The 23,550-nt window shown below is 36.3% G+C and overlaps 2 protein-coding genes across 5 annotated transcripts in view; both read right to left on the bottom strand.

Moving 5' to 3' along the window:
- pcsk6 (proprotein convertase subtilisin/kexin type 6) overlaps positions 1 to 23,550 on the bottom strand; it is a 76,930-nt gene that overhangs the window by 16,593 nt on the left and 36,787 nt on the right. For all 4 annotated transcript variants that reach the window (XR_013794414.1, XM_079584194.1, XM_079584196.1 and 1 more), the window contains exons 12-16: positions 9,741 to 9,929; positions 4,264 to 4,400; positions 3,371 to 3,553; positions 1,349 to 1,451; positions 116 to 312 (exon numbers count right to left, since the gene is read on the bottom strand). Coding sequence is in view for 3 of the 4 variants with exons in the window: in XM_079584194.1 (XP_079440320.1) it covers positions 116 to 312; positions 1,349 to 1,451; positions 3,371 to 3,553; positions 4,264 to 4,400; positions 9,741 to 9,929 (809 nt within the window). In the remaining variant the exon portion in view is untranslated. The remainder of the gene's footprint in view (positions 1 to 115; positions 313 to 1,348; positions 1,452 to 3,370; positions 3,554 to 4,263; positions 4,401 to 9,740; positions 9,930 to 23,550) is intronic.
- Positions 16,202 to 21,896, bottom strand: LOC306983667 (uncharacterized protein). The gene is made up of 2 exons (XM_079584220.1): positions 20,883 to 21,896; positions 16,202 to 16,381 (listed from the first exon to the last, which is right to left on the bottom strand). Exon 1 carries the CDS (start codon positions 21,690 to 21,692, stop codon positions 20,901 to 20,903), a length of 792 nt encoding a protein of 263 aa, XP_079440346.1. The 5' UTR covers positions 21,693 to 21,896; the 3' UTR covers positions 16,202 to 16,381; positions 20,883 to 20,900.

Genomic DNA, 23,550 nt, shown 5'->3' with positions numbered 1-23,550 from the left:
TTCAAAGTAAATCCTACACCTAATTTACTGGACACATATGGTAATTCAGAAAGTTCAGCTCAATAAACACATAAATGCAATTCAACAATGGGAGTCCCATCTTTGTTGTACCCACCCTCGTCATTGAAGCAGCCAGTGGGACAGGTTTCCACACAGGCGCTCTCCTTTGAGTAGAAATAAAGACCTCTACGGCAAGATCTGCACTCGTTCGTTCCACGACCGACACATTTCTCACAGCCTCTGTTACAGCGACGACATCTACGGGCCTCTTCGTCCTCAAAGTAGCCCAGTGGACAGTGACTAACACATGTCCTATGAGGAGGACAAGAGATGAAGAAAAATGAGGGAAGCATGAATCTATTTGAGAAAGGAAAAATGTAATTCTAAACTAATATGGGCATTCCGGCTCTTTTGACACATAAACGGCTCTTTAAAAAATAAATGTTTTAACTCACTGAAAGTCTAGCCTACCTTCTTTTTTTTATGTGGATGTCATCGAGCTTGTAGAAGTTCAGCTCTTGCGTTCTTCTGAACATTTCACGCTGCTATTGCCCGATATAATTTATGAGTCATATCACTCCATAATCTGCCTCTCTTTTAAATGCCTATTCCATAAGTGGTAGGCTACAATGACTGGCTGTTTTAAAATATGGCTGGGCTCATAGATTGCAGGTTTGCTTAGTGGCAAACTTTTTTCATTTGATTGGTTTAACCGCCACCCGCCCAAATTGAATTAAAATAAAAAAAATTGTCACGTCATCCGCCCGATCAGTCGTTTATCCGCACCTCTAGTGTGTGTGTGTGTGATTTGGCTCGGCCCTCCCTCATGCAGTATAATTGGTTGACATCGCGTGTATGATTGACAGGAACAGAATGTGAGGCTGATCAGACAGTCAATGTGTGTGCGCCTTTAGGCCTAATTCTTTTTTTTGTTGTTCTTTGAATTACCGGTAGTCAATTATTTTAAATACAATTAAAATCATTCATTATTTCATTATTACATAATGATTAATTTCTATATAGGCTATATTTTTTTAAATAGAGTCGGCTCTTCAGATATGCGAGCCAGCTCCCGACGTTCACCTACAAGAGCTCTTAAATCCGGCTCCTTCGCGAACGACCCATCAATATATTTTCTATATATAGTTGACTATTTTGCTTAAGTACATTTATAAAGTACCATTATACTATAGTACCATGATATTTTAAGTTGGAAACATATAAAAAAACTAAAATAATTCTCATATTCCATGACTTTGGACATTTGGACATTCTGCCCACAACTATCTATAACACTAAACTGAAAAGTTTTACGTATGATTGTCCTCATTCTAGACGACAGCTTTACCTGCCAGTTTTGAGGCTGCCCAGACTGAAGTGAATGCAGTTGAGGCAATGATCAGCGTCCGGCCCATCGCAGCCCTGATCTCCACATTCATGATGACACGGACCTGAAATATGACAAACAGATATATTTCATGTAACTTATATATTTTTTTATTATTAACATTCAACTTCTTTTAAGTCCATTATATATACACTACCGTCCAAAAGTTTGTGATCAGTAAGTTTTTTTAATGAATTAATACTTTAATTTAACATGGTTGCATTAAATTGATCAAAAGTGAAGGTAAAGATATTTATAATGTTAAAACAGATTTCTATTTCAAATAAATTATGTTCTTTTGAATATTTTATTCATCAAATATCTGCATAGCATATTCATCGTTTCACTGTTTCCACAGACATATTATGTAGCACAACTGCTTTCAACATTGATAATAATAAGAAATGTTTCCAGAGCAGCAAATCAGCATATTAGAATTAGTGATGCGAAGTCTGGATCTTTTCCAAACTGATTCTTTTGGACAGTTTGTTTTAATAAACTGGTTCACCAGTTATTTTACATCCCCAGGAATGACGTCATTACACAATGACGTAATAACGTAAATTCTATCATCCCTACGGATGAAAATACGCAATTGAAAATACGCATTTGAAAAAAACACATTCAAATAAAGTTATTTGTAATATAACTTTAGTAAAAAATTATAATAACCAATATTATCAAGTCTCTTACATTTAGGTTTTGCAACTAAAGCACCAAATATAGGCACTGATGTGCAAACGTGGATGTTTTACAATTAAAAGATATAAAGTGAATAAACTAGTCTTCATCAGCTTTTTACAGAAACCATGATCCAGCTCATAAAAACTTAATATATAACCTGCATACACAATAGTCAATAGTAAAATTCATTTACAGTGCTTAGCATAAACACACCTATGCTAAAGTTGACTAGAGGAATAAAAAAATCATCTTTTGGAAATTTATCTTAATGCCTTAATTAAAAACCAACCATTAAGGACACCAATTTTCTTTGGAAATGATTAATGTATCGTAAATAAATAAATAAATGTTCTTCCTTAAAATACTGTACATGTTTTGACTGAACAGTTGTTGCATGTTTTAATACATATGTTGTTTAATATAGCTAGTTACTATGCATATTCCAGTACATTTATTTGCTATTAAATAAACATGCATTTCCCCCCAATTTATGTCACAGTATCAGCAGCACAGCATCAGTTGTCGGTTCAGACAGTGCTGTCACACATGCTCAGTATCACCAGCTCATCGGTTCTCAGCATGTCGGATGTGTCCGAAAGAAACCGTTCTCGGCTCAGCGTACTGGTGATTCGAAAACTGTTGCAACCAATGCTTAGGTGTGTTCGACTTGAAGCGGCCCTGCGCAGACCGATTGGTGTATGACATCAAAGTACATGAGAGCAATTCAAAAGCATACAGAGCTGTCTGCTCTCTAATCGCTCTCGGCGGTACTTTGATGTCATACACCAATCGGTCTGCGCAGGGCCGCTTCAAGTCAAACACACCTCTTGACTCGAGAACCGCTGTAGCAGTGTGTGTACTGTTTGTTTGCAGCTCGAGATTATCAGTTCTCTCAGCACAGCATGTCTTAGTTCAGTGTACAGTTAGAGTAACTGGAGTAACGTATAATCCGGGATATTGATTTATTTTGAGTCGGAGTGACTGTCAGGCACATCCGAAAGTGAGAAACTTTAGTAACTTGTGGATGAGTGCTGACTCAAGAAGCAAACGGTTTAGAACGATTCAGTCTGATTTGGTAAACTGGTTTGGTTCACGAACCAGACATCACTAATTAGAATAATTTCTGAAGGATTATGTGACATTAAAGACTGGAGTAATGATGCAAAAAAGTCTGCTTATTTCACCATTTTTACTGTATTTTTGATCAAATAAATGCAGCCTTGGCGAGCATAACATTACAAATAGAAAAATCTTACCGACCCCAAACTTTTGAACTTGTCTAGGTATTACTGAGAGTACCATTATATTCCTCCTCTTCCTCCTCTTCATGCTCAGGAGCTCCTGGCACAGAATCTGGCGTTTTCAGCTCCTTGCCTGCTGTAGGAATTTCCAGCATCCTGGAGCGAGAGTGGTGGGAACCCTGAGAATGGTAGGGGTGTTCAGACGAGCCGTGAAGGATTAGTGTCCACTCCTTCAGCTTACCTGAGAGAGAAGAAAGAGCAAGAAACGAAGAAAAGAAGCCAGACGAAGAAAGTTCTGTTACGCATTACAATGAATCACATCAATCCTGACGAGAAACAGAGGAAAGAACAACTTTAATCTGTAGCAGGTCTCCAAGAAAGTTTGCATTAAGCAAAAAATGTCATTCATTTAAATCAGAAACATACTTGATGCAAGTACAAGAATGCAAACAATTCCAAATAAGCGCTCACACACACACAAAAATCATGGACAAAAGTCTGGTATGGCTTATGAGTTTACAATTTCATTAGGATGCTGCCTAAGAAATCAGCAGCCCATCGAAACAGCAAAGTAGTTTACTAAGTTTTTAAGAACATAGTCAATGTGATATGTCATACATTGTATTGTTCCTTTTTTGCGAAACATGACGTAAAAAGTAAAGCTACAATTACTGCATCTAGTACTGAGAGACAAAATCATTTGGAATGCAAAAGTATTTCACATGCGCATAGTGATATGAAACAACACAGCACGGTGTGAAAGTAAAACCAAGCAATTCAGCTTCATATTTGAGCAAACACAACGTTAGAACTAGGCTCAGAATTTGGGAATAAAGTCATGTTTTAGGATTGCACTATGTCTAGACTGGATATGATTGGCATTGCACCACACTGGTTGTCTGCACTGGAAGAATATTCAGTCTGAACTTTATTCCTCCGTTCATTCCTTACCCAACACCTCCGGGTTACGCAGCTGAGAGGGCGAGTCGGTTATCTCCAGGGTCCACGTGCCCTCCGCTCTTTCCCCCCAGCAATGCACCGTCATGAACTCCCAGTTCCTGAAGCCCTCGTTGGAGTTATCAAACAATCTGGAAGGCAGAAAAAACAGAGTGGTGAATGTTTTTGAAAGAAGAGGAGAGCAAAAAAGGATAATGGAAATAAGGAAAGTCATCTCTCATTTCTGCATCACTGGTAACTGCACATCAAGTCTGAACATCCTTGAAAATGTATATTAAATAAATGCAACGATCTATAGTTATTAAATGAACTGGTGTTTAAATCATTGTATTACTAATATGCAGATGCATACATGAATTTAAATTTTAATTGTATCATTTAAATGTATTCAATTGTAATACATTTTAATTGTTTGAATTTATTAAAATAAATGAAAATGTATTGGTAACACTTTATAATAATGTCCCATTAGTGCATTAACAAACAACAATAAATACTTTTGTTACAAATTTAAGATTAATTTTAAAGTATTTTTCCATTGTTAGTTCATGTTAGTTAAATTAACAAAAAATGGATCCTTATTGTAAAGTGTTAGTAGTTTTTAATTAAATTAAAACTATTAAAACTTGAATGAATTAAACATTTTTGCAGTAGTTTGACAAGATTTGAGAAGCAGAACCGCTTTATGAATGGTTTTCTGATGCACACACTGACCTATCAGAATGGATATGCAAATTTGCCTAACATCATATTACCTTTATGAAGGTAACTTTTTTTTGTGTGAGGTATCCATTTTTAACTGGTGTTCAGTAAAAAAAAAAAGAAAAAAAGAAAGGAAAACAAAAAACAGTTAGACTGAGCATGTTTGATCAAATTAAACCTCGGCTTCTGAAGAAATATCCTTCACTTCAGTCAATTACACCACTCATCAGAAGTGTGCAAAAAGATCAAAAACAAATGTGCTCCTCGTCATCTAAAACAAAATCACAATCACATTCTGGCGCTGTGCAGCAGGGTTGACTGGGAACGCGTCCACGAGCCTGATTTGAGTTTGCACCTGTGAAGCATGAGTCGACGTCACATGACTGCATCATGGTGATTGAGCAGATGGATGCTTGGCTCTGTTTGTGTGAGCTCGGAGCAGCTGGTGCGACGTAGTGCTATAAACTTTGCTCAGGTCAGACAGATTATGTTACATCGTAGGTGTATTACTGTAAATACATTTTCCTGTTTGTCTTTACCAACTGAGGGACAAGTCAGAGTCTGTGGTCTGTGGTTGACATTACAGGGATACTCCACCCAAAAATATAAATTCTGTCATCATTTATTCACCCTCATGTTGTTCCAAACCTGTATGACTTACTTTCTTCTGCGGAGCACAGAAGATAGTTTGAAGAAATGTTGTTTGGTTTGGAACCAAACAACACTGGATCCCATTGACTTTTATGGAGAGAAAAAAACTGAAATATCTCAAAATATCTTGTCACATTTCATATAGAGAAATCAATCGAATTGGAACAACATTAGGTAAATGATGATGACAGATTTTTTTTTATATATATATATATATATATATATATATATATATATATATATATATATATATATATATGCATTTTCCTTTTCCCTTGCATGAAAATGTATGATTCATAGACCATCAACAATTTCCCTTAAATAAATAAATATAATCCAAACCTACTTTTTTAGCCTTAAGTGTAAAGCATAATAATTACATCCATTCTACAATATGCACAAATTCATTTTTTTTGTATGTATATATATATACACTGCACATGCACATTTTCGGCCTAGACATTATCCATTAAATTAATGGGCATTTCATTTAACCCTAAAACCAAACGCAATGTGATGCGTAATTCATTATATGGGGAAAACAACTGTGGAAAAACTGAAAAATAAACAAAATCTACAGGAAGAGGAAGTGCAATTATTGCTGTAACCTTCATTAAATTAACCGGCATTCAATTATTTAACTATTGGTGTGGTTTTTGGGAAAAATTGCATTACCTTTAACAGTAACCAAAAACAATGACTAAAAGCTATTAGGTTCACAGGGTAATAGGTTCATAGCTAATATCCTATGGGGCCTGGGTGATGTCAGCAGAAAAAGTAAGTCATAGCATGAATACAAACATGACAATCATTTGTTTCCAGTATTTTTTTCTTATTTTAATCTTATCGCTACTTACGATCAGTATGAACTTTCTCCCTAAGTGTCAGATATCAACAAAAGGGCGGCTCACACTTGCTCAAGCCTGCTGTCAGACCCCTAGCGCTTCCTTTGAACTGCACTCATACTGATAAAAAACACTTCTTCCCCTTGAGCTGTCCACAATCACACTACTAATGAGAGCTTTGCAAAGCAGCCATTTCTAAACTTGGCCCTTTCAAGGCCCTTGTTAACAGGCTTGGACAGTATATCGCGCATTACATCTGCGTCTTTCTTCTCCCGCCACCAAGTCGAGGCGGTCTGCGCTATAAGAAGATGGTAAATCTGAACTGCATTTGGCTCTGGCAGCGTGCATGTTGAATAAAAAAGATGAAGGGAGGTCCCGACCACAGCATCCCTCTCCAACCGGAGCGATAATTCAAGGCAAATGTCTTTCCTGGCAATTCACAGGCGTCATTTGGACGACCCTCCATCAACTCTACAATTCGACTCTTAGCACTGAAAGCCCGGGGTGAGAGAGCAGGAGAGCGGGGCGACTCCTGGCCATTAATAAATACTCTCCAAACGCGGGAAGCCCCATTAGGCTGTCATGTCTGTTATCACAAAAGCAGATGCTCTGTGGGAGATGTTTGTGCAGGGGCGGATTCTGACAGCTCTTCTGTCTCCATGCGGTAAATAAGACGTGGATCGTCAAAACAATAAGCTTTCTGAGAACAATTGAGAACTGAGGGACTTTCACATAGACAAACTAGAGTGACAGACATTGTTACGGAAAGAAAAGACGACAGTGGCATTTTATTTGTCCAAACATTTTTGGCATTTCATGTCTGAAGGGCCACATTTCCCGTAATAACAATTTTGTTATGTTGCAGGCTTGTGCTAAAACGCTTTATTTTATGTATTTGATTTTAGTGACATTCTTGGCAATGTCTGATTTCCACATTTCCCCCAATAAAAGTTGTGTAATTTTCTCCAAAACCAAGAAAAAAAACTATGCAAGATTTCAAATAATAACAATAATAGTGATAAATAAATCTGCATTCAGAAAGTACTTAGACCTCTTAATTTTTTTCACATGTTTTGTTGCAGCCTTGCTGAAATGCTTCAAAATATATTATATAGATTTGATTGTAGTGACTTTTTTGCATTTAATGTCTGAAGACACATTTTCCATAATAAACGTTGTGAAATACCCTCCAAAACCAAGAAAAAACTATGTAAGATTGAAAATAATAATAATAGTAATCACAGAATATTTGATTTTATTGACATTTCTGTTTTCTGTTCTGGTCCTGTGTTGTGTTGCCACTGCAGAAATCTGCATCCTGAAGCAAAAGCACCTGAGAACGAGTGATTTGGATTGTGTGAGAGCTTTATTCGTGAGGGCTATGGGAATGAGTCTCAGGATCATAACCATGCGGTGAAAACTGCTAAGAGAATACTAAACTACGCTGAAGCGGAGAGCAGAGAGATTTGGAGAGCACAGAGCGTCAAGGCCAACAGAGAGGATATCAAACTGCTGTGTGATTGACAGGATGAAGCTTCCTGTGTGACAGAAACCAGAGCAGCCGGATCAAAGCCCGTCAGCCCAAGTGGACCCCTTTAGAATACACTACGCTAAAGTAAGATATTAGTGTTTGTATGAGGGACACTCAAGTTCCAGGAAACTAAAAGTAGATGGAAGAGACACAAAACGCAATCTTTGATTTGTTTTGTAGCACACTCATTGAAAAATGAAATATGAAAATGATACGGCACCATAACAGTTGGGAATGTCATGACAGTGAACAAGTGACAGTTCATTTTTACACACATAGTTAACTATGTGTGTAAAAATGAACTGTCACTTGTTCACTGTCTGTTGTCATTCCCAACTGTTATGGTGCCGTATCATTTTCATATTTCATTTTTCATTTGACAATATACAGTGGATATAAAAACCTACCATCTGGTCAGGTTTCATGGCTTTACGGTTGGTCTGCACACTCAGTTTTACGGCAGAATAATAATAATAATAATAAATTGTATTTACTACTGCTTATACATTCAAAAGGTCTTTTAGGATTGTTGAATTGCACACACAGACCAGCCACTAGTCATGTGAATATCACTGAAAACTGAGTGCCACACGGCATTTGACCACTGCATTTACAGAAATCATTTCACTTTAAACAAGTGTTTTCTCAACATTGCATATCTTATCAACTCCTGATTCACACGTTTATTTTATTTTATTTAAATATCACTGTATTATTTAACCATGTTTTACTGACTTTGAAAGGCCTTTGTCTTTCAAACCCGTTAAAGGGTACAAATTCACCTTTCATATTTACATGCAATGCAGGGATTCCCAATTTTTTCGTCAGCTGAAGCTCTTTGGCCTAATATATTTACTTGAGATTTTAAGTAAATAAGTTAGGTCAATAATAATAATGTTCATGGTTCTCTGATGTCGGCACATGACATACAGGTAAATTTTTTCTTTTTACTAAGCATTTTTACTAAGTGTTTTTATTTGAAAATGATTTAGCTTAATTTTACATTTTTATAATTTAATTACTTAATAGCTTTTCATTAAACTAAAAAAAAATAAACCTGCAGTTCCATCACGAACCCCAGTCTGGGGAAATCCTGACGTAATGTATTAATGTACTTCATGTTGTTGATAACAAAGAATGGAATATATTTTGTTTCTCTTTGTATTTTTATATCAATATGGTACAAGATTATCCAATTTAAATCAATGTGAAAAGAGTTAGGTTAAAAATAATCAAAAAGTAGTCCGATTATATTAGCCTAAATGTAATATTACGTTACTAACCACAATTTTTGTCATGTAATTTGGAATAAGTAAATGACTACAATGTGTAAGCGATCTACTTTACACTGCTAAAGGCCTGGTGGTTGGTGGATTATGTACGATTTCAAAATCTTCCATCATTTCCTGTCCTCTACACAATCCAGCCAATAAAAAGTTGCAAAAAGGACAAAATAGTGATGCTTGATCTAAACAAAAAATATAAAGCAGCTTTTACCTAAATTCGCTGGGTGACAAACTGTTGTAATATGCAGAGAACATTTTATAAATCAAATATAAACTATGATGTTTTTAAATCGAACTATTTTGTATATCGTATCCGTGTAATTCTTTAGCTGTTATAAGGCTATCTCTTCCGGGACTTCTGCAACCTCGATGCGCGGACATCCCGAATGTTTACAAACCTATAATTAGCCTATATGCATGTATTTACATGTTTTGTTGTGTGTAAGTGAACATCACCTCTGACCCAGTAGCTGTGATCGCGTCCCTGAGGGAGATATGAGGTTGATCTCCAGGTCTCCTCTGCGAGGGTGGACGATGAGGACTCGCACCACCACATGCTCCAGGAACACCACATGCTGATCGGCCTGTTCGCTGCAACCCGTGGTCGAGATGCTGGCGTTCAGTTTCTGATCTGCTCTTATGTACCTGCAAGAGGACCCAAGGGATTCAGTGGAGAACAGGTCAGAATCTAACACAGATCTGCATTTATCATGAGTGAAAATACAAAATAAAGATTAAAAAACTGTCAGGTTATATTTGACAATATAGTATATATGGTTACTAATTTTTTTAAGATTCTACAAAGCTTTTAGAAACCTGATATCAACTAAAAGTGCATAGAAGAAATCAGAAAATAATTTAATCACAGAGAAATGGAGCATAAACAGTTGCATTTATATATTTAGTTATATAAATTTAATTAACTGTCAGGTTATATGACAGTCAATAGTAAATAAACTGGGAAATTTATTGATTTTTAAAAAGGCTTTTACAATAAAAATTAAAACTCAACATCCACTTTTAATGTAGAAAATGCTTTCTCTCTGTCAATAGTGTATTTTTTTGTGTGTGACGTAAATGACGGCTGCTTTGTGTAACCACTAGGACAGCCGGGAAAACTGGGAGTTTTTCCCTTTTAAACAAAAGTATTACAGGGGTAAAGAGACTCCCATTATGCAACGACAGAGACAAAATACCTCTTAACTTGATTAATGGCTGAACTTAAGACCGAGCAGTGTGTTCTGAGGACAAGTGGCCTTCTGGGAAAGTCCTGCCTCCTTTGAGTCATTGTCAAAAAACACATGACTTTATTGACATCTTTTGCTTTAGCATTTACACTCTTCCTGTGAACAAAGTGTCACTGCTATAATTAAGTCATGTCAGGTCATAAACACTACCACACTATCATTATAAATGTGACTCTCCGTACTCCGTTAAGAGTGAATTTGCAAGTTTCGTGGTGCTTGTGACTGCACTGTACTAATTTAGTTTTTGTGCATTTTGTGACTACTGGTTTATGAAGAGACAGGTTTGTATGACTAAACTACATTTCCCATAATCCTTTGTGCAGCTAGAGCATCACACACCTAATGTGGATCGTTAAGCTGAAAAAAGCAATTGAGAAATTTTAAATTGCCTGACCTGATCAGTTTATTTCAACCTAAATCATTTAAATCGCATAGTAAGCATCAGAGTATCTGTATTACACATATCCTTCCCCTTAATAGTGTGAAAAAAAGAAGAAGAAAAACAAGAACACAAATTGTCATATGCACAATTCCGTTTCGTGGCTCATTAAGCTGCAGGATCATCTATTCGGTCAGTCCGGAAGCTCATTTTGTTTATTAAAGCCTTTTTTTTTCTTGGGAGCAACACCGTTTCAACGGTTTTATTATAGCAACTGTGCCGTTTTATGGTTCTGCTGATAAACAACACCGCACAGATGGCAACAAAATTAGTCACTTGAGGTCTGAGCCATTATTTAGCACAGGTTCAGAAGCAGTATCACCCAGAAATACTCTAGGTGGAGATTGCGCTATAGCCTCGTTTCAATCTTGTGAATGACATTCAAAGGAAAATGTGCTTAAAATGGAAGGCTGTGTCCCTTCAATTTACTGTAACATGACGGCTTGTGGGGAAATTTGAGGGGAACATCAAGCTTCCCCCTGAGCTGAAACCTGGGGGGAAACAGCATCCATGTGGAGACCAGGCATTTCCGTGTGTGTGTGTGTGTGTGTGTGTGTGTGTGTGCACAACAACAACGTATATCTCTTCAGGGAAAAACAATAAAGAAAAACATATGCTAGAGCACCTCCTAGTTTAATATTTCATCAGGCACTAATTTGCAGACTTTCGTTAAGCTACACAGTTGCAGGGTCCACTTGTTTAAGCAGCAATGTAGGCATAACTGATAACTGAGAATTAAAAACGAAAAAGGAAGGAAAGAACAGTACATTTTACAGTTAACCAGGACGAATCAAATGAGGTATGTGATGTGTAACGGCTGTGAAATATGTGAAGTAATGCTGACAATAAACATAAGCTAAAACTTAATCAACTTCAGTGTAATATGTTACCATATCATCACGATTAACACTGAGAATTAGAATAATTGTAATGTGAAGCATGCTTAGTGGTGCTCAGGTGAACAGCGTCGGAGACTCTTTTCTGGGTGTGTGTTCACTGTGTGTGTGTTCACTACTCACTGCTGTGTGTGGGTGTGCACTTGGATGGGAGAAATGCAGAACACAAATTCCCAGTATGGGACACTATACTTGGCTACACGTCACGTCACTTGGAGGAATCCAAATGTAATCAGATTACATTACTTTCATATTGTGGTACTTTTTAAGTAATTTGTAATTGTAACGTAACCCTCCCAAGTCTGATTGTTTATGGCATACAGTCATTACATTTTTCACTATAGAGCCAAAGGAATGAGACTGTAAATCGGTAGATGGCAGCTCTATCAAATGAAATTCTAAGCATGGCCAAAGCACCAGCTAATTCCCTCTCGATAGCCATCCGAGCGTGAGATGCTATATATAAATCCCAATCTATGATCAATATCGATGACCGCAGCAGTCATGCCACAGATAACACTGCACACAGACTCTCTGTGTTTTGAAGCAGTAGACGAATGAAAGATTTGATGGTTTAAAAAGAGAGCCGGTTCAACAGGGGACTGGGCTGGACATTGTGATCCTGGATTTTCGCTGTGTGTCCTTCATCGGCAAATCAATTTGAATGCAAAAATCAATCTCATGATTCCCTTCAATGAAATCTGCTATTCAATGCTATTAGGCACAAAATCAACAACCATATTTTAGGGGATAGATGAGGGGGAGCTAAAAATGTGTGTCAGCTGTCAACATATAATCTAAGATAATTAAAAATATAAAATGATGTATTATATTTTTACCTTTTGCCAAAATGTATTTTAACATTAGAAATGCACATTTTGTATTTTAAATATATATTTCGTGTCACGAAAGTCACGCTGTACTGTGTTGTAATTTTGAACTAAAACTGAAACTATTAATAATAGTTTACGTTAATTGAAATAAAGCTGGAATAAAATGAAATAAAAAATATTTAATCTTAAAATAAAATATATAAAACTTAAAAAACTTAATGGAAAATTTGAAAGTTAGCCTTGGGAACAAACTGAAATAAAAAAATCTAAGTTGGAGTTGATAAATTTAACTTAAGTTGAAGTATTAATATTACTAAAAACTAAAATTAAATATAACATTTTAAACATTTTTTTTTAATCTTTGCAGCAAGTCACACATAATAGTGCTAACTGCTAACAATGGGTATTTTGCATTTGATTAATCTAATAACTGGATTTCAGGGAATAGATGTGGGGAAGCTAAAATGTGTAAGACAGGACAATGTTTTACTCTACACCTTGTTTGTCCTTTTACGTCACCACAGCTGCCGTGGGGCCGACACTCTCAGAGGAACAGCCGCAAACAACAAGAATGACATCTTTACAACACAAACACAATTTAAACAGGGTGGACTTTTCATTTATTCTTCATTGCTTTATCAAGCCCATTGATCAAACCCCAAAACAAAGAGTGAACAGCAAAAACAACTATTGTTGGAAATCCTATTTAGCTGACATGAGAAATGTACTGGCTAAAACAACAATGTTCTTTTTATTGTGTTTACACTACGGTGACCAGATGTCCTGAATTTACAAGCCACATCTCATCCTGGTAAAGTTACATACCATCATAATTATCCTTAGTTTTAGTTTGATTGCTACGAGCTGAGAAAATATTTTCAAATGGCATTGCTGTGAAAATGCAGTTTGATGTGAAGTCTTAAAGAGATTAATTTACCCACCCACATGTCATTGCAAACGTGTATGACTTTCCTACTTTTGTGGAACACAAAAAGAGTCATTTATAACTATGTTCAAGCTGCCCTCAATACAATAAAAGCGAATGCTGAACACAGCCGATTTGCCGTGAATAACTACTTCATTTTCAATCTATTACTCACACAAAGCTCTCATATGAAGGCTCAGAATGTAGTGCACATGTTGTACGCAAAACTTTAATGGAGAGTCTGCTAACCTTCTCCTCTGGTGTCCCATTCAGGTTTGCAAAGACAAATGATTGCAGTTGCAATTTTAGGGTGAACTGTTCCTTTAAAGTTAATAAGAGTGGGTGGACTGTAGTTCTTTGACCTGTTAACAGAACAGTACGTACTACATCTGCTGCTTCCTCCTCTGAATCTGAAGAGGTAAGAAAACATCTGCCGTGCATGTTATGCACAGCAACATTTTAGTTTGAAGAAATATATGCACATGTTTTATTGGCTGCCATTTGACAGATTCATTTCAACCATCTTAAACCTTCTAACTGTATGCTCACTTTTAGAAATATGTCTGTTGATTCTAGTGTACATGCAGCTGACAGACGACAACAAAGTGTAGTGAAATGCTGATCTACACAATTGCATTTTCACTTTCAGTGTGAACTCTTTTTCAGGTTATGTTTACACAACAACAATGTACTGAAAGTAGTAACGTTTTTTTAACTTTGAGAAAAGTCTTGGTTCTCGCGTTTGCCGAGGCAGCGCGTAGGTTACGAGTCTACTCTGCAATATAGATTCTGTGTGGGTGCGAGGCATGCACAGTCAGCTCTTGAGGGTGCTGGCTGTGTTCATTGAGAAATATCTCGATGCGCACAGCCATGCGTCTTGTCTTTCAGCCTCACGCCTGTTGACTTTCTTATATTGTGAACGACTCGAATCTCGCGTTTGCTGAGGCAGCACGTAGATTACGGGTCTGCAATAAAAGGGACACACGCGATCTGTGAAATAATACTGTTTGGGTGAGAGCCTGAGAGGCATTCACAGTCAGCTCCAGAGGGTGCTGGCAATGTTCATTTAGAAATATCTCAACGCGTACACGTGCGCTGTCGGATGTTTCAGCCTCGCACCTGTTGAGGTAGAACACCGGACAGAAAATATATCCTTCTGAATGAAAAGCTCTGAATTTCGATTTAAAACCACAACCATCCAATCAATGGACAAAAAAAAAAGCCCCGCCCTAAATGTTTTCTTGTTGGGGAAGCCATTTCTCTCTGATATGTGTCACAATAGGGAAAGAAAAGACTATCGCAACTTCTGTTTCATGCCAACTTTAAATCAATCTTAAAATAATCAAAGTAACAGTTAATGTAGCTATAAAGTCAAAATTGCCATTATTTACTCACACTAATGTTGTTTCAAAGCAGTATGATGTCAAAGCACCAATGTTTAACCCTAAATAATGTTCAGTTCAGTGTCATTCATAACGTCTTCAAGCTTTATGGATATAATAGTAATATAGCAATGCATTTATACACACCGAAGGGTTGGGGATCATCACCTCAAGATTAAATCCAAACCTTTCTGTTATCAACCAAACCAGCAGTTAAAAACAACTACCTGTCCAACCCGGGTGGGTGATTCTTGACAAATGTCTACATTCTTGACATATGTCTAAAGAGTTTATTGAGAGATGTGCTGACAGTTCTTTAATTCAATCAGTCGGCTCAGACACGAGGCCAAGAGACGATCAATAGCCGCTGCTTCATTTTGACGATCGATTTCTTTCAACACACATCACACATCACAAATTACGTGGACCTGGACACAGAGGAAGAGTAATCAAGCCATGTGACGTCCTTGACAGAGGACAGATGATGTCATTGACACAATGGATTAAAGACGTGCATCATAATGAGCATAAATGCGTCAGTGACTGTCCTAGTTTGAAAGCATTTTTAAATGTGTTGATTCTAGTACAAAGCTGACAGAAGACAAGATTAATGCACTGATTAACCACTGCAAAAGTTCAGTTTAGTTTTCAACATTGATAATAAAAAGAAATGTTCCTTGAGCAGCAAATCAACATATTAGAATGATTTCTGAAGGATCATGTGACACTGAAGACTAAGACTAATGATGCTGAAAATTCAGCTTTGCATCACAGGACTAAATACATATCAAAAGAAAACCCCACATTAAAATAGAAAACAGTTCACAATATTATGGTTTTTACTGTATTTTTTGATCAAATAAATGCTGCCTTGGTGAGCATTCTTTAAAAATAGCATACAATTAATTTAAAAAACATCGAACCAACCACATGCAGATACAGATACACTCTCTCTTTTTTTTTTTAGAATTGTTTTTATTATGCAAATACAAAGAAAACAGAGAGACCATGCAATAAACAACCTGGTTTTCCAGCCAATTCCATTCAAATATTAACCAGTCCTAAACAATAACCTCTGTATAACTATACAATAGGGGAGAAAGAGAAAAAAAAACAAAATAAATTAACACAATGCACACTCCCCTTCTTTTTATACATACATCTCTCTTTTCTTTTTTTTTCCTTTTCTTTTTTTCTCAGACAAAAGACAATAGACAAGACAAACCAGACAAACTATTTAAACGCATTCTGAACAATTTACAACACCAGGACAAGTCACACTAATAATAATAATAATAATAAACCATTCAGACACACACACCGACACACACACACACACACACCCACCAATTATACTGCTGGTGCTCCAAGTAAACTGTTAAGAGGAAAAAAAGAAAAAGAAAGAAAAGATGTTAATATTACCATGTCAAATTTACGAACCTATAAATTAAAATACAGATTTGAATTAAGCAGATCTAACGTTGGACTAATTACAGAGCATCAAATATTGGTTTCCACACAAAATTAAACTGTTTTTGTTTATTTTTATCCACTGACAGAGCTTTCTCAATATTTAGGTAATACTTCATTGCATTTTTCCATTTATCTAACCCTGGGGTAATTATGTTTTTCCAATTTTGTAACAACAATTTCTTATAAACTAATGAGGAAAATATTGATTGCCATCCCATAGGATATCTCATTTTTGTTACATTTTGGAGTAAGCAGGCTTCTGGTGTGAATACAAATTTCTGCTTACAGATGTTAGAGAGCCATCTCTCAATATCAAACCACGTTTCCTTTATTTTTTTGCAATACCAAAATGAATGAGTGAGATCGTCACTACTACCGCACTTTAAGCAGGTGGGGGGGGAAGATACATCAAACTTATGAATTTTATCCCTACTATAATAAATTCTAGTCATTAATTTATATTGAATCAATCTAAGATTTTTGTTAGTTGTGGCTTTATATGTTAGATTTAAGCACTCCTTCCATTTTGTTTTGGCATTGAAATCCTTTATATCTCTGTCCCAGCCTTCATATATTTTACTTAGCAGATTACAATTTATTACAACATTATTGAGATAGTCATACATAACACTTACACCTTTTTTTTTTTTCTTACTTTGTTCCAGAAGGGTCTTTATCTTTTCCGGAACATCATTCACTATATCACAGTTCTCTGTGACCCAATTTTTTAACTGCATATATTTAAATATCTCTGAATCTTTTAATTTAAATTTATCTTTCAGCATATCAAATGAGGATATTTTACTTAAACTAATAATATCTGATAATGTTTCAATGCCTCCATTCATCCAAGTTTTCCACATTAATTTAGTACCCTGAATTTTAACAGATGGATTATTCCAAATCTTAATATGTGCTGGGGTGCCAATCTCCATCCCTAAAATCTGTTTGGTTTTTTTCCACATATTTAATGTACTGTTGACCACAAAGTTATCAGTCTTTACTTTTTTCTTGGAGAACAAAATGGATAATAAACTATTTGGGTGTAATTGATGATTTTCAATAACCAGCCATGGGTCTTCATTAGTATTATTAATAATACGATCAATATAAAACATCTGGGCTGCTATCTGATACAATTCCATATTAGGGAGGTTTAACCCTCCTTCCCGTTTGGGGCAAAACAGTAAATTCCTTTTTATTCTTGGGGTTTTTCCAGCCCAAATGAAAGATGTAATTATGGAATTTATTTCCGTGAAAAAAGTTTTTGGTGGTGTCAGCGGAATACACTGAAACAAATAAATAAACTTAGGGAGCCACATCATCTTTACCAGATTTATTCTACCAATTAGATTCAACTTGAGATCACTGTAATTATTAAGAGTATGTTTTAGATTACTTTTCAATGTAAGAAAATTACTCTTATACAACTGTTTTTTGTTTGCACTGATATAACAACCTAAATATTTTATTTTACAGCTTTGTACTTTAAATTGTTTAAATACTTCTGAGTTTATTTGTTTTTGGCTAAAGGTCAAAATTTCAGTTTTGCCACTGTTAATTTTATAACCTGAAATTTTTGAAAATATACTCATTATATTGATTACACTCGGAATTGAAATGTCCACTTCGCTTAGATATAATAACAAATCATCAGCAAATAAGCTTAATTTATATTCATTTTTGCCTATAGTGATACCAGTTATGTTATCTGTCTGTCTTATTTTCTCAGCCATGGGTTCAATAGCCATTGCAAATAGCGCTGGAGATAATGGACAACCTTGAGCAGTACCACGGCTTAACGAAAAAGCCTCAGATATAACACCATTGGTACAGACTTGTGCTTTGGGGGCTCTATACAAAGTTTTTACCATATTAATAAATTCTACTGGGAATTCAAATGTTTCAAGCACTTTGTACAAATATGACCATTCAAGGCGGTCAAATGCTTTTTCGGCATCGACCGCCATCAAGGTCAAATCTATCTTATATTTTTTAGCATATTGTGTTAATGATATACATGTTCTAACATTAGTTCTAAGATCCCTATTAGGAATAAACCCGGCTTGGTTATGATGAATAATGCTAGGTAGAATTAGTGCCAATCTATTATTCATTACTTTTGTTATGATTTTCTTATCACAATTGATTAAGCTGATGGGCCTGAAATCAGAGGGCTTATTACAATCACGTCCTGGTTTTGGTATCACAGAAATAGTTGAAAGATACATAGTTTCTGGTATTTTTTGTTGATTAACAAATGAATTTACAACTTCCAGGAACAAAGGTCTAATATTTGGCCAGAATGTTGAATAAAACTCAATAGGGAGGCCATCTGTTCCTGGGGCCTTTTTTTCGGGAAATGCCTTAATTGCAGCTTCGATCTCAGAGATTGCAAAGACTTTCCCCACATCTTCCTTTTGATGATCTGATAAGCGCTGTAATTTGACAGTTTTAAGAAAGGAATCTGGGTCATCATCTTTAACTTCAGATGTATACAAGTGTTCATAAAATTGCTTAAATCTTTTATTAATAATATCATTGTTTGTAATAACATCATCTGATTCTTCCTCTTTTAAAGATATAGACTGAGTCTTTGCAACCCTCTTGACCATTGATGCCAAGTATTTACCCGATTTATTAGCTGATATATAATTAAGCTTATTCGAATTTTGTCTGAAGTCTTTAACTTTATCCATCAGTATAGAGTCCATTTCTAATTTCTTTTCTTGCAATTTGCTTTTAATTGTTTGGTCTCCTTTTTTAAGTTGAGTTTCCATTAAATTAATATCCTGTTTTATTTTAATCATTTTTCGGTCAGAACTAGCTTTCCTTTTTGCTGAAAAGGCTATCATTACCCCCCTTATATATGCTTTAAAGGAGTCCCATATAATACAGATATTTGGCTTATCTTGAGGGTGAGGTTGCTGTACATTAGTTAAAATAAAAATATTAATTTGTTCTTTTATATAAGCAACAAATTCCATATCCATTAAATATTTCCTATTCATTCTCCAAATTCTATGCTGTAAGGTGTTTTCCTTCGGAGTCATGGTGCAGACAACTGAAGCATGATCAGATATCATAATATTATCAATTTTACATGATATACAATTATGAATTCCCCCTTGAGACACAAAAAGATAATCCAATCTACTGTAACTATTCTGGGGATGTGAATAATAAGTGTAATCTTTTGAGTTTGGATGTATGGTCCTCCATATATCATGAAGAGCATTGACAGAAATAAATTTCTGTAAATGTTTTGGAACATTGACCTTCCTAGTTTTTGTTGTGCTGTCACAAACACTAAAAATGCTATTTAGGTCTCCTCCCATAATTATCAGACCTGTTTGTGAACTATCCAATCTTGTTTGAATATCTTTTAAAAAGGCCATGTTTGAGGCTGGAGGCCTATAAATGCTCAGAAGCGTATACATTTCCCCAAATAATTCACATTTGATTATAAGATATCTTCCGTACGGATCTGAATATTGTGACACTAATTTAAAGGGTATTCTCTTATTAATCAATATCCCAACTCCTCTACTTCTGGATGTATATACTGACTCAAAGGCCTCCCCCACCCATCTTCTTTTCAAGTACTCTATTTGACCAGCTTTAAAATGGAGTTCTTGGAGAAAAACTATGTCAGCGGACATTTTTTCCAAATGATAAATAACTTTGTGTTTTTTTGAACCCTCCTGCAGTCCATTTACATTCCAAGTTACTACTTTAAATGTGTTTAATATATCTTTTATACTCCTTGTATGCATTTTTATTTTATTTCAATTACTAATATATACGATTTTATCTATTTTTTTTTTAAATATATAAGTATAGTGATATAGGGCAGACTGCATAGCCCAATTTCATCTGCAAAAAATAAATGTGTTCAAAATTAGTAGCACCTAAAGAGTAGCACCTAAAGAGTTCAAACAGACATTCATCCATCCATACCAACATGTAACATATAAACATATAACATATACCCCCTCCCTCCTCCCTCCCCTCCTTTCCAAGAAACATGCTTTTTTTGAGCTTCAACTCCCAGCTACATCTGGCGTGGACACAGTGACTTCCAAATAATTCCAGTAATAATCCCCCCTTTTAAAAACATATTAATAATAAAACAAAATCCAACCAAAATGAAAAAATTATAAAAAACAAAGAAACTGCTATTATAACAAAAATAAATTAAAACCCAATTTAGACCGTTACCCAAAGATAATAATAAAAAAATAATAATAATAAGAGAGAGAAAAAAAAAATCAATAAACAACCACTTTCCCATCCAGCTGTGTATTTAGGACATAGGACCTATTCTTAATATTCAGATTCGATATTTTTTAAGTCCAATTTCATTTCTTCTACGGAGGTTTAAGAGTGCTAAATGTTCTTACCAGGTTCTGAAGATCAAGTCATTTTATACCTAGGTACTTCTTCTTTAGTTCCAGTCTAGCTTTCTCCGGTGATGTGAAGGTATTTACGAGGTCTCCATCCTCCACATACAACGTCGCTGGAAATTTTAGAAAAGTCTTAATGTCGATCTGATGAAGCTGTTCTCTCAGAGGCCAGAACGCCCTCCTTTTCTCCCGCACCGCCGCGGACATATCAGGCACCACTTTGAAGTTGCAACCATCTATTTGTTTACGAGTTCCTTTCCAAATATACAACTTCTTCTGGTAGTGGTGCAGCTTGAAAATAATAGCGCGCGGGTACCTGGTGTCATCTCTTTTGGCCCCAACGCGGTGCGCTCTTTCAAAGTCCTCTTCTTTAAGCTCCAGCTTCCACTTTTCCGCAAAAGTTTTAACCAGGAAAGCAGACATGGGCAGATCCTTTTCACTACCTTCCAACACATTCAACAAGCGCAGGTTGTTCTGGCGATGCCTATTCTCCAATTGGTCAATATGATCCAAAGCATCTTGTAGCTTCTTTTCGAGCGCACCTGTGCGGCTCACCTGCGCCTCCACCAAAACACCGTAATCATGCACCTCAGCCATCGCGCTTTCAAATCGGTTTTCCAAAGCCTTAATCCTCTTCACCGCAGAGTCAAGCAGTATGTTAGTAGAGGTATTGACTTGCAGAAGTTTATTGAGTTTGGACTCAAGGCCATCAAACCTGGTGTTGTAATCAAAGCCAGCTTCTACCGTTTCTCCCGCGCCTGCCATTTTTTGTCGTTGTTGCCTCGTGTGCGGTCTCCCTTTCGACATAAGATCGCTTTTCCTTCCTTCTGTTTTTTCCCTTCCTCTTTTCCCCTCCAGTCAATCGTCTGGGTTTGCTTGCTGTTGGACGTACGTTTTAATTGTTGGGGGACTTAAGAAAAACGCATTTAAGCCAAAGTTTTCACACGCCGCGAGGAGCTCTAGCCCATACGACCTCTCACGCCGCGCATGCTCTCCTATTAAAAGAGATACACTCTCTCAACACTTTCACAAACATTAAATCAGCTGATTAAGCAGTTTATAGCGGCACTTTGGGGTCAAACTGCGTGCAAATTAATTACCATTTGGATTGTAAATGTGATCCACCCCCATCTTATTTAAATTAGATTTCACGAATAATCAAGTTTGTACAAGCTGGTGATAGAGATGGCCTACTCCTGATAACCATTATAAAATTTACAACCGTTATTAAAGGAAATACGCAGTGCAGTAAGGCAGGAGAAAATGCAGGCCTTATATTATCACTGCTAAAACAAAACAGTATAAAGCTTTAAGGTCACAATGTTTCATCATGCCCTTCAACAGATCACCATGATAATCTGCCTTTCAATGCAGTGACAGCACATCCTCTGAGGCCAGATATGAAAGAATAGAAAATCGCTTTCAATTTAAATCAGTAGTTGGATGTGCCCACATGAGATACCACAGTTCAAGTTAGGCCACACAGAAAAGTCGAGTATTCAAACACTGTTTCGGAACAAATGCTATTGGACACTTGAACCAATGCATTCCCGCTCAGCTGGAATGCAAGCTGTTTGGTTGAAAGAATACAACGATCCAAGACAGCAGAAAACGGTTTATGCAAATAAAATAACTATTCTCAAGCTCAATAATGTACAAAGGGCTCTATGTAGATGCTTCTTTAAAACTGTACTTTGCCACGATACAACAAGCTACACAATTTAAAGTAAACATTGGTATAGACTAGAAGCTAACAAATAATTGCTAGCCACACTGAAGTTTTGTAGGGACGTCACAGAGAGGACATTTTTACATTGGCACATGAACTTTGAATTCACGATCACGCATACTCTTTCTATAGGCCTATAACTTGTGGATATCATGGAGCCACTATCTATTTACGGGGTATTGAAATCACCTTTGAATGCTCGCTCTCTTTTCACTTTCGCATTCGCAATCACAAGTAATCTGTGGGACCCATTATCAGCCCGCAATTTTGATGCCCAAGACCAGCCCCTACAAACTAAAATAACACTAACACTATTTTTAAAAACTGCTAAACTTTGCGTTCCCTCGCAAAGGACAAGTTTTGAAAGATAACGTAAAGTTTCTCGGGGGAACGCAAAACGTTTGCAAGTGTATGCAAAAGCATTGAAATATAATTTTTACTCTCATCTTTAGGGGCTTTGTAGAGTCACTACTATCTGTTAGTTAATCCCCTAAACAGACAGAAATAGCATTGGATCAAGTTTGACAGATCGAAAAGGTCAAGTTTTGCAGAAAACTTCTACTTCCTTTGTATGCAGGGAGCATCTGCTTAATATCCAAAAGCACAGTGGCGCTGAAAAATTGAGATTTTCCTGGAAATGCGGTCACTTTGTTATAAAGCCTAGAGGTTTGCCAAAATATCTCAGTAATTCAGACCTCTTACAGGTTATATCGCAGGGATTTGAATTGAGATTTGAAGAGTTGTACTGAATGCGTAAGTGATTCATGGCGCTCAAGTGGACTATCTCAACATGTCTGCTGATTATACACCGCTCATAAAACCAGCGTGAGACGTCGTTCCTCTCTGAGGTCGAAGCGGAGCGGTGATTCATGTTATGAGCTAATAAAGCTTAGACATGCTCCAGTTACCATCACTGACCTCCTGATCATAATAAAT

This window comes from Phoxinus phoxinus, assembly GCF_949152265.1.
Source record: "Phoxinus phoxinus genome assembly, chromosome: 2".
In the NCBI taxonomy this organism is placed as follows: Eukaryota; Metazoa; Chordata; class Actinopteri; order Cypriniformes; family Leuciscidae; genus Phoxinus; species Phoxinus phoxinus.
This window is presented reverse-complemented; position numbering and strand designations above follow the sequence as displayed.